The 13,846-nt window shown below is 39.7% G+C and overlaps 1 protein-coding gene across 4 annotated transcripts in view; it reads right to left on the bottom strand.

The window, feature by feature from the left end:
- PHACTR2 (phosphatase and actin regulator 2) overlaps nucleotides 1-13,846 on the bottom strand; it is a 128,328-nt gene that overhangs the window by 27,723 nt on the left and 86,759 nt on the right. For all 4 annotated transcript variants that reach the window (XM_014263606.2, XM_014263608.2, XM_014263609.2 and 1 more), the window contains exons 3-4: nucleotides 10,282-10,362; nucleotides 7,332-7,490 (exon numbers count right to left, since the gene is read on the bottom strand). In XM_014263606.2, coding sequence (XP_014119081.1) covers nucleotides 7,332-7,490; nucleotides 10,282-10,362 — 240 coding nt within the window. The remainder of the gene's footprint in view (nucleotides 1-7,331; nucleotides 7,491-10,281; nucleotides 10,363-13,846) is intronic.

Genomic DNA, 13,846 nt, shown 5'->3' with positions numbered 1-13,846 from the left:
CCTGGCACTTTATTAGCTTTGTTGCTTTTACCTTTGTTAGCTTCATTTTTTTATCTCAGTGTCAGTCTGATTTTGCCCATAGTACAGCTTCTCATTTCCAGTTCCTACCTGACCAGTCCATTACATCAGCTTTTGAAAGTGACAAGCCAAGTTTAAAGCAGATGCTTTTCATAACTTTTCCTCTGTTGACCTTCAAGCTTTGTGAATATTCACTGACTGCCCTCCCTCAAACTCCCCTCTGCTGTGATGCCAAAGCTGACAATATTTAGGCTTCCAGTACTATGCTTTTTATTCTGGTGTGGTGTCCTCTTGTTTCCCAGTGCCTAATCATAATGTCCTTTCTTTTACTGCAAGTCCATTGGAAAATTTTTGTGGTTTACTGCATCTATGTAAGATGCTATAATAAATGTCTGGTATATACAGAAACACTGTAGTAATACAAATAACTAATAACTGCCACAGGAGCTTGATCTTGAACAATGACAGAGATGGTCTGATGTCTGTAAATGGCTACAGATACAATTATGTTGTAATTGTACCTCTCTAACATGATTCTACTTGAATATGGACCCTTGGTCTTCCTGCCTGCTCTTTGTTTTGCCAAAACAAGGAGGCATCTGAATCAGTTCAGACCTATCTATTTGTTCAAACCAATCCCCCAGGTACCTCAGGACCAGCTGCAACACACTTCTATTGCTGCTGTTTTTCTTAATTTAGACATCTGTTCATCAAGAACTGACCTTTTAACAAAAGGTCTCCAAAATACATCAGATAGGAATATCTTTTATCCACTGCTGCCTTGATGGAAATAACTGCTGTAAAAGCAACTTGCCTATAAATTGCTTGTTTAACAGGAAAGCAAATGTTAATATCTCATGAAACATTTAGACCAACAATATATTTATATTTAGAATAAATTTTCCAAAGGCCAGATTTTCAAGAAATCTCACTTTCAAACCAGATTTTCTTGTTTCCAGAAATTGTGATTGGGGCCAGACTCTTAGCAAAACTGTTCTCATGTAAACACCTAAATGATGGTCAGATTTACAAAGTACTCAGTATACAACAGCTCCTGGGGGGACTCATCAAATCTGAAAGACATTCAGAGAGATGCCAGTGTGCCACATGCACTAGAAAATCAGATTACTTATTTTCAAACTAAAATAAGTTTTGCAAAGGACTTTTGCAAATTCTGGACCTATGGATAATAATTGACCTATGAAAATCCTCGGCATACTTTCAGAAGATGACCTGTAAAATAAAAGATTTTTTTCTTTACTCCTGTGAACTTCTAAGGGACAGAAGGCCAGAGCTTTTCTACCTGAGGATTTTGTCCTACAGCACTGATGTTTTTGTTTGTACAGCTTGAGCAGTGTTGTGGAGCTACCTGACAGAAAACCAGAAGTGCTGCAGCACAAGTGTATGATCTCCATCAACTGCAAAGCACCCTCCTCCTGGAGGATGAACACAACACACTGGAGAAACACTATGTAAAATGAAAGTTGGAAATAATGTGCGTTTGCTGTCTTCTGCAGGATGGCTCCCCACACAATGAAACTTTAAGAGTTTTGCAGATCATGAGTTTCCTTTGCAGACTGTGCAGAGAGCTGTGTTTTGATTAATCAAAATCCAGGAAGCTGTCAGGAACACGGGACACCGGACAAGACAAGGTGTCTTTTGTCACTTTTTTTGACTCATTGATTGTGCCGATGCAGGTGGTCAACTCAGACAAATCCTTTCATAAACTTCAGATTTAACCAGCTCCATTTTTTGTTCCTGCTATTGCTAATAAAATTCTGTTCAAGAAAAGACCCATTCTAATTATTAGAAAGCATCCTTTAATTTCCACTCTAACTGTATTTCAAGCCACTGTTTATTCCTTTCTTCTTGTGCCAGCATTGTCCTTTACCCATCCTCTCTCCTGGCTGTTTACCAGCTTGCAACATTCATCTAATGCTCTCAAGCTCTTTCAGGCTCTGTTTTGCTACACTGAACCAGGACAGCTGTCTCACAATGCTGTTTGCAGCTCTCTCTGCAGTTTGGAATTCATCTTTCTTGAAGATGGATAAGCTGATCTGCATGTATGCAGGCTTCTAGATCTTACTGATTCTGTAATTTCAACAGCACTAAGTGCAAGAGGCCTTATAACAAGACAGTGTAGAAAATAGAAGGGAGAAAGGGAAAGGTGTTACATCTCACCTAAAGCAACCACATTCAGGTATTTTGCATTAGTTTCAAGATAAAAAAGGTAAAAAAATCCTGACTGTCATCTTACATTTTTAACTGCTCAATCTTGGTGTAAGAAGTAAGCTGCTAAAGAAAAGAGAGAATGCCTAAGACATATTCACTGTCAGCTGATCTGTGAGAATCTTGGAAGGCATGTAGGCTTCTACATCCTCTTATACTTTCTGTAAAGATATACTCAAATAATGAAATAGTTAATTAATAAAAATAACGTACACAACATTAATTCTAGAGCCACATTAGGATATCTTTCCTATAAAAGAGAAAAACTGAAACAAACCAGCTTTACAAGTCAGGAGCTTTCTTCAGGCACTCAGTTTTTGTGGGTGAAAGCCTGTGCCTCTCACGTCACCCTGAGCCAACCCTGCTGACTTAGTGGACAGGCTCTGGCCAAGTACAGCTTTATCTAGAGTAGCTTTCCTTTTAAGAATACTTGGATTCAGCCTCATTTACATAGTTCAGGTGATGAATCGAAGATATACTATTCTTGGAAGAACTGCTTTTAGCCAGTAAATAACTCAGCTGGAGTGAGAGATTCCTAGGAAGTCAGGCAAGAAAGCCCACAACCTTTTATGTATGCTGCTCATACCAATGATCTACAGAGCTCAGGAGTGTAGGAAGGCAGCTAGGCACACAAGAGGGACCAAAGTCTGCCTAGTTTCTCACAGTGACTGGTTTCCAGGTTTAATCTTCTGAAACAAAGCAGGATCTTGTCCGAGACCCTGGAAGATGAGGCTTACTACCTTACATTCAAACAAGTTTTGTCCTGCTTTGGGGAAATAAAGAAAAGATCTCTGAGAAATGGAACCTAGAAAATTAGACTTTGAAGAACATTCCTTGGTAGACAAACTAAAGCATTAGAGAACAATGATGCATGGTTGTAAGACCAGAGTTTGTGCCTCAAATTTCTTTTCTTTGGTTACCCATATGCAAAAGAAAAGATTAAATTTAATGGCAGATTTAAGGAGAGAAGACAAAATACAGAGGAAAGAACCTGTAAACCCAATATAGTAAGGCCTGGAAGTTTTTTCCAGCTCTCATATGAGAGTAAGCCTCTTGGGGGAAAAAATATGCACATGTAGCCCAAAAATTAATTTGGAAACAGGACTAAAACCTGTTTCTTTTACTTGTGTTTACTTCAGACATGAGGAAACCTGAGAAGATCAATCTCCTATAAATATCCCAGGAACATTCCAGAAGCTTATGCCCCATATCACCCACAGCACCTGTAACAGAGCTCTGGCTTTCTGCAATGCAATTATTTATCAAAGCAGCACCTAACACACCTGACTGATGGTATGCAAAACTGAATTTCTTACTATTTTTTTTCCAGGCAGTATCTTGCTGATGGTTACGGAGCCTTTCACTTCTTCAAGCCCAAGCTAACTATGAAATCTGGAACCATCTGCAAGAATCATTAAAAGGTTTAGCTTGCTTTGACAAAAATGAATAAGACCAAAGTTTACAAACTGAACTCAGATACAAAAAAGGGGTTCTTTCGTGCATCTGGGTTTCAGAGACATCTTGGGAGGGCTGAAAGGAGAAAAGTGTCTCTGGCACAGTACCTGGAGGCTTTACCATGGGCAGCATGCATGCTTCATCACCATGCTATGTCCTGATACCTAGGGAGGAAAACAGTGCCATTTTGACACCTATCCTACTGATGTGGCTTTTGATCTAGTCCAGCACTGCTATGGGGGACAGGAGGCAGAGAGACTCATTGGATCCCCTTTGCAATGCTTCACCTGGAACCTGGAGCTCTGGGCAGTGCTGGGGGTGCTGCAGATCAGTGCTATGGCTCAGGAGCTCAGGAACAGCTGGAAATTTCAGTCTGCTGCCCAAACACGCAGGGTGTTCTTTGATATTGCTGCCTCTCCACTTGCTGCTCTGTATCCCTTGCAAGGCTCACAGATAAAATAGCTATAGTTTAACTCTTCATTTTCTGCAAAAGATGCTAGTGACTTTCCACAGTCATAACAGAAGAATTCAGAAGTCAACCCAGTACAAACACAACACTAATAAATGATCTCAGAAAAAGATTAATCTAATTTTTCAACATCAAGGCTTTATCCATCAATTACCTGCTTTATGTTAAACTGCCACTTGTTTCTTATCATCCTGCCATAAAGGAGAAATTTTCTTTTAAATACCCTGCTTGTATGACTGTCATCATTACTACAAATAGAAACAGTCATACTATTAAATTGCCCAAGAGAATTTTTCACCAAACACAAAAGGCACCTGTGAGCTGACAGTCGGCAGATGGGTACACAGCTTATGGAACTGCCTGGCAGCCAGGGAAACAGCTTTCAGGGGCTGTCTTCTTCACTTGCTTCTGCTTTACTCATTTTTATATGCATGGCTGAGCCTATTGCTTGCCTTGTGGATACTGTATTTCCATAGCTTATGCTGAAAAACTTTTTTTCCTTTAACTTCTTTTAACTCCTAACATACTCCACATTCTACAGCCTATTGCTTCTGGCTCTCGCTGTGCTATCACAATGTGCCTGTATCGTGCTCTTTTTAAGCTTCTGGCTCCTGCAGTCTTCACATTTATATGAGAAGGACATTTTCAAGACCCATTTCACTGTTCAAGTTGAACAAGAGGACAAATAAAGACCATCACCATTTCACAAGAGCATTTTAAAATAACATTATAAGGTCACGGGGCTGAGATGCATTTTTGGGCAAACTTTGACTCAGTGGGAGTTGGAAATGCAGCACACCTGCTAAGCAGCAGGAATGAATCCTGCCTTTGGGTCTTACAAACATGGAAGGTGTATATATCTTCCTTCAAGATTTACACCTAAGAGTTGATGACTTCAGAAGCCTCATATTAACCTCATTAAAGATGAGCTTCTTGCAGCCAGCCATTACTCCTGACTATCAATATATCAATACTGACTAGTATTCAATCCCCCTATCTCAGTTCTCATGATGGACGGTTGTGATCTGAAGCACCAGCACATTTTATGGTCTCAGCAGAAGACAGTGAGCCAAGTATTCCTGCATCAGCTCTGATTTTGATGCTCTGTGAGCATTAGCAAACCTCCACTCTGCAGCTGTTGATTCCTCGCTCTGCCAGTGGGTGTGGGTGTAACACAAATGTACTGCATCTGCCATAAAAAAATCACCCAGGATTAATCTGCCAGGTGAGATGCTGTGGGCCTTACTCTTCCACTGAGTTCATCAGGCTGGCTCACCTTTTTGCTTAGTGTGCTATAAATAAAGAATAACTGAAGTGTACTCACAGTGACTGTGGGGTGACTTGTACTGGGTTTACACAATGTAACACTGTTTCTGATACATGGAATTGATCCTTAACACCTTTTGTGGGGAGAATATTCTCTGCAATAAATCTATCTCCTTTTGTTTCAGGGAACTCAAGATGTTAACTCATAGAAGAACTTCATGTTTAGGTGCAAGAGGAAAGTATACTTTAAGGGGTTTGCATCTTCCAGATGCTCATATTGAGATTCAAAGAAGCCTAGAATACCAGTTTTTCTCATTTTTTGTTCTCCTTCCTCCATATATTCTTAATTTTCTGAGAGGGACTGGAGTGGTAGCTATACTTTCTTTTGTATTGAGTCTATTCCTGTAGGGCAATCATTTTTAATTTCTCCAAAATCAAAACAATCTATTGGGAGTGCAGAGTCTAATAAGATGTTTGAAATAGATATTGAACCTCTCCTGCTTCACTGGAGTTATACATTCTGCAAAGTCAGCTAGAGGGGATTTCAAGATGGTAAGAAATGTGTATTTCTAAAAGAATAAACTGTACTTTAGGAAAACTTCCAAGTTCTGACAGTTCCAAAATGCTGTATTTAGTGATGCACAAAATAATAAGTGGTCTGATCTAACCTCAGAGTTAAACTGAACCATTTTAAAGGAGTTTTCCATGGCTTTTATAACTCTTTTCCCCTGACCCAATACACATCTGGTTCTAGTTGGCACCAAAAGATAGATGTATTTAAATGTCATGACAAAGGCTAATCTCGTATTTCTGCCTTGTTGGAAGACAGGAAGTACTAGAAGTCTCTTAAGATTCTCCTTGGACATCTATCCACTTTTTACATAGTCAAGTGATTTACGTAGCTCTGAGAAGAATTCAAATTTTTGTGTTAGCTTAACTGACACTCTCAGCCTCCAGAGGCTCATTCATCACTAGGTAGAGTTTAATAGAAGACATTGGAAAGGCTGTTCTGTCCTGGCTCCATGGCTTCAGCCAGCCATGAAGGTCTTGATCTTTTGTATCTTTGCTCTTTCTGCTAGGGAAAGTCCATTAAATGAAATAGTATTTAAGAACACTTCTAGACAGGGGAAAGAAGTGGTGCATTATTCAAGATGGTAGAGAAAGAAAATAAAATTTGTTCAAATCCTGTGATTCCACTCTCATCTTTGTATTTCCTTTATTAGTCAAACTCAGAGTAGATCTGAGTAAAGGTAGCAAAATCAAGATGGACCCTGGAACTGCTAAATATTTACCAGTATTTACTACAATTCATTTATAGAAAACCCTATAGCTAAAGAGTGCATTTTCCATAAATGGCCTAGTTTCTGTTTGCAGGAGTGACACAGCCCCTTGAATGTTTGTGAAGAGCTGGACTGCAAGTGTTTAAGATTTCATGAAAACCAATTGGAATGAGTTGCTGGAGTTACTTTCAAAATGATAGATGGTTTTCAAGCGACTTAAACACTTCTGAACATTCAACCCACGAGGCACTTCTACAATGATACCGCAAGGTGATGCATATGAACTCAGTGTGCTCTTTCACAAGAGAAAACCTGACACCAAAGCTTGGCCATGGCTACAAGGAAAGGCTCACAGTGAATTTAGAAACTGAACCTCCCTGCACGCATTGTGATGTTCAGATCATGCTTCTCTTTATGACCTTACCATATGCATAGGAAAAGGCATGCCTGCCAGTGACGGAATACTGGTGGTTCAGAAGTCCTATCTTCTCAGCAGGTTCTGCTGGCATCCTTGTGGCAGAACAGAACTCACAGCATGTATAGGTGCTAGTGGAAGAACACGTTAATATTTAAAGTAGGCAAAAAAACAATCTGTGAAGAATATGTTAATTTACCTTTCTGATCTTCTTTTTTTCCTTCTGATGCTGATGCTTTCTCTGATAAGGTGCCATTATTTCCACTGCCTTTTACCACATTTTCTTCCTGTATGGTTTCTTCACCAATGGCTATGGTGTGTCCATTTGAAGTTTCGAAATTTACTGTTACATCACCATCTGGAATAAAAATTAAGAAGTTACTGCCTAGTTTAACTGCTTACTTACCTACTTATAGCACACAGCATCCCTCTGCGTTCAAGCTTCTGTAGAAGAAAAGTAGAAAGACTTACTGAAATGTGAAACATCAGGCTGCAGATCTGCTCTGGAAAGTAACTTTGTAAAGAAACTCTATAGGCTTTCATGTTCTCTGGGCGGACACCTCTGCAGTAGCAGGCTTGGAAGTCCATACTGGTTTCCTTCTTGATGTCTGTTCATGAGCATACTGTTCTCTTATCCCTGCATCTTGGTTTACACAGCAAAGAAACGTGTGCATGGACCACAACAAAGCTGTAACATGTTCCAGCATGTTCCAAACATGGACAATGGGGTGGGTGGAAGAGTTGCAGAACTACTGTGGTGTACTCCCAGCACATAAATGAGCCAGGAATTCTGTCAGAAGTTCTCAGAATGTATGTGCCCATTTACTTAATAAAAATAAATCACAAAGATATCATCCAGTCTTAAAAGCCAAGGTGAAGTCTTCCTGTATCACATATCATATCATAATTGAATTCTGCAAGTCAAATTCTTTCTCACCTCTGATGATACTTTACTCACCAGACCAGCTCAGCTTGAGAGTTTTTTTGATAATGAAAAAAACTTCTTTCTTTTCCTATTTGTCTCTATATTGCCGAAAAGTGCTACTCCTGCTGGCTTACAGCTTTCTCTGCTCCATGCACTTTAAAGGTGCTATTGATTTTCTTCTCTGGTAATTTCTTTTTGCAGTATTCTCTTGCTGTCAATCCAAAAAACAAGCAAATCTACATGGCATCTCTTTGATTTCTCCCATTGGCTCTTCACAAACTGTGGCAATTCCCCTTCTCTTCCTTGCTGAGTGTTATCAGACCTGGATGTTTAGCACTTCCCTGGTTTCAACACAATTATGCAGCCTCTGTCCTACCACCTTGGGTGCTTCCACTAAAGTGATTGTTTCATCTTCTGCACACTAACATCAACTTGATTTGTAAAAAATGAGTTCTGCCTTCCCAACTTTGTCTAATTTACTACACCTGACACTTGCACTTACCTTAACTGCAACATTCCGTTTCTTCAGCTTCTCTCTCCCAGGGCTTCTGAAATCCACTCTTTCCTCTCCACCTCCACATATGGCACTGCCACCTCTTATTCACGTCTTGCTTCTGCAAACACCTCCTGCCTCCAAGTGGCACTTGCCACTTTCCACTTCATTCTTCTGCACTCCATGTAAAACGCTGTCACTTCTTCACATTTCTTACCTCTCACATTTCAAGTCTCCATGTAATTTCCTCTTTTAGCTTTCATCCCCATAGTAATTCTACCTTCACACTCCTCAACTCTTTCCTACCTCTCCAATTTTAGCACCTTCAAACTAACCCCATATTCTTTCAAAATGTCCTTGAAAATTATGATTTTCATGAAGCACAATGTGATGCAGATAACACAGACCAGGTTGATATGGGAGAAAGGAGAGAAAATTGTTCATAATTCTATCCTCTTTCCTCACTTTGCTCAATCCCTGTAAGGAATCCAAATTAAGGATGGAAGAGAGGGTCAAGGGCACTGATGACCAAAGTATTCATACTTTTATCACAAATTATATTATTTATGTTCAGACTGTAATCAACCTGAGAAGTTACCACATTTCATTAACTGTCCCAACTGAAAATACAATTTACAACCTTCAAAGGACAAGATCACACAGGTCCCTGGTAAAGCATGTGGCAAAACCCACAACAAATTCACAGATGGACAAACTGAGGTATGGAGAGTTTGCAAGTCTTGTTTTAAGACAATGACAGTGGCAGTGACAAGTGCAGAAGCCAGCTATGCTGAATGTCATAGTCTGATAATTAGCCAAACTCTGTATGGACAAGTGATATCACACATCAACAAACAAGCCCTTTACTTCTAAATATCTATGTGTATGATACAACCCATACACACTGATATTTTACTGATTCTTCAGATCACATAGAAAAATACAATTTCTAGGTGAAAATTATTTTTAGAAAATGTGGAGTTCTAAGACTCTTTGATAAAATGACAAGTGGTTTAATTTTAAGCTACAGAAAATTATTTTATTCTACTTTTATTTGATCTAGATTTATAAAAAGATGAAAAATATTAGAGAGAATACTACAAGAAACATAATTGGATGTAGCATAGAGGTATCTACCTTGGCTTACTAATGCTTCTCAAAATGCAAACTCTGGCTAATGCCAGTTACTAAACCTTAGAGAATTTTGAAACAAGTTATTTCTTCCCCACAGTTTTATGCTGGTGCCATTTGTGACTGTGCTCTGTGTGACAGCAGTGGGATCCATATGATCCCAGCACTGGTACTTTTTGATACCTGAAATGAATTATATTGATTTTTCTGGGTTCCAAAGCCCCTAATTTTTCAGCCAAAAATTCTCATTTTATACTCTAGTGGCTTTAGACAGCAGACCTTGACTCAAAAATAGATTTATCACTAATTAGAAAAAATTCTGGCAAGCAGTAAGCAGGAGCCACAGAAGTCACATTATTTACAGGGAGCATTCAAATACTTCAGGATATGACCAGAAGTCAGCTGTGACACCTATGGCAGAAGCAGTTACAGAGCACAAATCCCTTGACTTAACTTCAGTTGTCAGCTGGCCCAAATTACCTCTCACACCTCTCAGTTTGTCTCCTCATACCTATTTATACTGCATGGAAACAATGCAACAGTGGCTTTATCATACACGTTTAATGCTTAGTAGCTAAATTCTAGTTAATGCATTATCACCTTGCTCAGGCATTTCCTTCAGCACTCCCCTTCTTATCAGCTCCTCTCTGCTTTGTCTTGTCGAAATCTTCCTTTCCAACACTAAAGAAAAAGCACAGTTAAGAATAGATTTACTCTCATACTGCTGATGCTTGTGAAAAAAATGTAGAGAACTATCTTTATTTTACAGGAAGAGAGCTCTTGTTTCCTCTGATTCTGCAGGAGAAGTGGTTGGGGTTTTCATGGACAGTCCCTGAAAGTATTGGCCTGCAATTTCAGGCACAGAAAGTGGGGACTCATGTGATTCAGCATCTTCAGCTCAGCAAGTCTCCTTGAGGCTTCTTTTATGGTCAATGGGAAGAGGTCCTGTCAGGGTGAAACTGAACTCATCCTAGCACAGGCGTTTAACATGTAAAAGAACCTTTTTCCCACTGACTTGATTGAGGAGCTCAGCTGGAGATACCTCCATCTGCTTAGTACAGGTTTTGAGCAGCGAGACACAAAATTCTGCTCAGAGCAAGCAGCTCACAGAGTAGCCCTTGTGATGTGCAAACTGTTTAAAGGAAAAAAAAAACCCAACAAAAGCAATCTTTAACAGAAGCCGGAGAGTTGTGTTCTAAAAGGAAATAACATCCTCATCGATCGATGCTAGCTGGCCTTCATGGAAGAAAAAATGCAGCATCCTGTTTTTAGATTAAAAAAAATAAAGCAAGCATACACAAAACCCCCAAGACTGTGGCATGAAGCATTCTAATTATTATGTTTATTTCCCATGGGAAAAATGCTGAATAGTTTTATAGGGAAAAGCATTTACAGATGTCAGAATATCTCCACACTGCATCTCATCCCCAAACTTATGCAGTGATCTCGGAGATTATTGTAATGATCCATGCATTATGTTCACAAAATGTGAGCATCACTTGTAAAATCCTGTCTCCCCTGTTAGGAAAAGGTAGTCTCCCATCCTGATTCTGTTTTCAGACGGGCATCAAAATCCACATGACATTTGGATCTCAAGGTGAGGGCATGTGGCGAAGCTTCAGCTGTGCTGGACTTCATCCTATTAATGCTATGGGACAGGGCTATCTGTCTCATCAACTAATTCAAACACTCTCTAGGGTCAGTCTAATTGCTGTATGCAGAGTGATAATACCTCTTGCAGTGTTTAATCTCCCTTGTGCCAGCCCAGTTGGAATGACTCAGGCATATAGTGAAGTGACAGGGTCCTGTGAAGGTACAGAGAGAGGCAGTTTGACTCTTCTGAGAAAGCTGCCCTTCATAAATAGCAAAGCACCTTCCCCAGCAGCAGGTACTCAGCTGCTGACACAACCAGACTGGCTGAGCTCAGGTGTCTGAAGGCATCACTGCTTACAGCTTCCCACTCCCCTTCTCCATCAGGGAAAGGGATGGTTGAACAGAATGATAGAATTTGGGTTTCAGCTGGAAGAACCCTAAACCATCTCATTCCAACCCCTCTGCCATCAGCAGGGACACCTTCCACTAACCCAGGTTGCTTAAAGACCCATCCAGCCTGGTCTTGAATGCCTACAGCAACGGGGCATCCACAACAACTCTAGGCCACCTGTTCAGTGCCTTACCACCTTCAAAGTAAAGAATTTCTTCCTGCCATCTGATCTAAACCTGCCCTCTTCCTGTTTAAAGCCATTCCTCCTTGTTCTGTTGCTACATGCTCTTGTAACAAGTCCCTCGGATTCCGTGCTCCCTGAATTTACAGTACCAGGTTTATTTCTCACACTGCAAAGTGCAGGGATTCAGCAGCTCCTCAACATGGGATGCATTTCCCCATCAAAATAGCATCAAATCCTGGCAGAAGAGCTGGAGGGAGTAAACATTTTGACCAGTCCAGTTCCAGTTACTCATGCCTGTGAGATCAAGAGTTCACATATGCAAGCATTTCTGGCTCAAGAACACATAAGCTATCTGTGTCTATATACTCAGGTATTTTGAGAGATCTGTCCACTAAAGGTGAAACTTCTGCAGCATTCAAGTCATGTTTGACAGCATAAAGGAGCCTATGAGTGTGGCTGCAGACTCTCAATACCAGCCAGCCTCCTTGGGAGAGTGTGGTAGCCTGAACTCTGATCAAGTTAGGCTGCCTTGAGTCCCACATTTAAATTATTCACAGGCTCTCCCAGTTTCTCCCCCGTATTTTTTAAAGCACGAGCCTTGCAAATGTGTCACACATTGGCACAGGAGCACACCCTAGGCTTGCAAAGAGTTCTTCATGTAGGGAAACAGTCCCACAAAGACTGTTTTAAAAGAGATGGGGGATCATGATGACAGAAGACTACATGGGCAGGCATGGATGGAATGTCTTGGTCTTTCTAGAGACCAGATGCATTCACAAGCAGGGTGAAATCTCCTTTGACCCAGCCCTGAAGGATGACCACCTTATGCACACACTTCACGCTTGCTTTGCTGCTGACTTTGTAAATATTATTTTATTAGTATTTCAGCATTACAAATACTATTTAATTCCCACTCTTTTTTTTCTCTCTGCTTCCTTTTTACTTGTGTTTTCTTGGGGACAGTGAAATGAAATCTCTTACATATCTGTGGGACAATTCAATGCCACTTGAAAACAATAATGCATTTTCCATCAAGCTTAAGAGCAATGAATCAGACCTTCCCCCATCAATGTCTCTAGTTTTCAGTATTTTTTTTTTTTCAGTTCTACAACATTGAATTAACAACTGTATTGAATTAATTATCATGGGAAATGCCAATTGTCATTAAAAGGCATGAACCCTTTACACTTCAACCAAAAAAATCTCAAAGCGTTTCATACATTACACAGGTTTCATAACAACCCTGAGACGTAAGTATCTCCATTTCACACATTAGAAAACTTGTGAACAGATAAGAAGCTTAAGTCCCAGTCCTTTATCTTCTATAATGCTGGCTATGATTGGTGTTTTTATGTAAACTGATTAAGCTCAATTAATTCAGCTTGAAATGATAATTTATTTTAAACATTATTTGGCCCATGGAAAGAACTAAAAAAATCAAGCTAGTGTTCCCTACTACTATAATAATTTTAATTCCTACAAAGAAAAAGGCAGAATCTTAATTTGAATCGAAGTGGCAAAAATATGTCCCCTTGTATAAGAGGAATGAGTAGTCTGTCAGCTTAGGAACTTATACTGGGTGCTATTTAGTCAGTGTGGATTCATCATAATAATTTGAGGTTTGTTGCAGACTTTAGATTATGCAATACATTTTAGATTTACACAGTCAAGTACTTAGTACCATCCTCTCACCCAGCACCATCATTCAAACATTTCCTGACTTCTGAATGCTTGACTTCGTAACTCTATCATTTTAGGAGAGCTTTCTGAAATAAAGCAGTAGTCAAAAGTAATTAGCTCAGCAGACTGGTTTGAGACTCTCAAAACTCTGTGCAGTTAGGCTGAGTGACCAGCTGATGCTATCAGTACAAATCTTTTCTGCAATATGTGTATATAAGAATATACATCTATCTAAGTGAATAGATATTATCTCAACATGTCTGTCATATATATGATACATAAATATATGTGTATTTATAAAGGTGTGAATATATATA

The sequence above is a fragment of the Pseudopodoces humilis genome, chromosome 3 (genome assembly GCF_049639895.1).
Source record: "Pseudopodoces humilis isolate 2021_Gansu_Grassland_sample_001 chromosome 3, ASM4963989v1, whole genome shotgun sequence".
NCBI classification, from domain to species: Eukaryota; Metazoa; Chordata; class Aves; order Passeriformes; family Paridae; genus Pseudopodoces; species Pseudopodoces humilis.
This window is presented reverse-complemented; position numbering and strand designations above follow the sequence as displayed.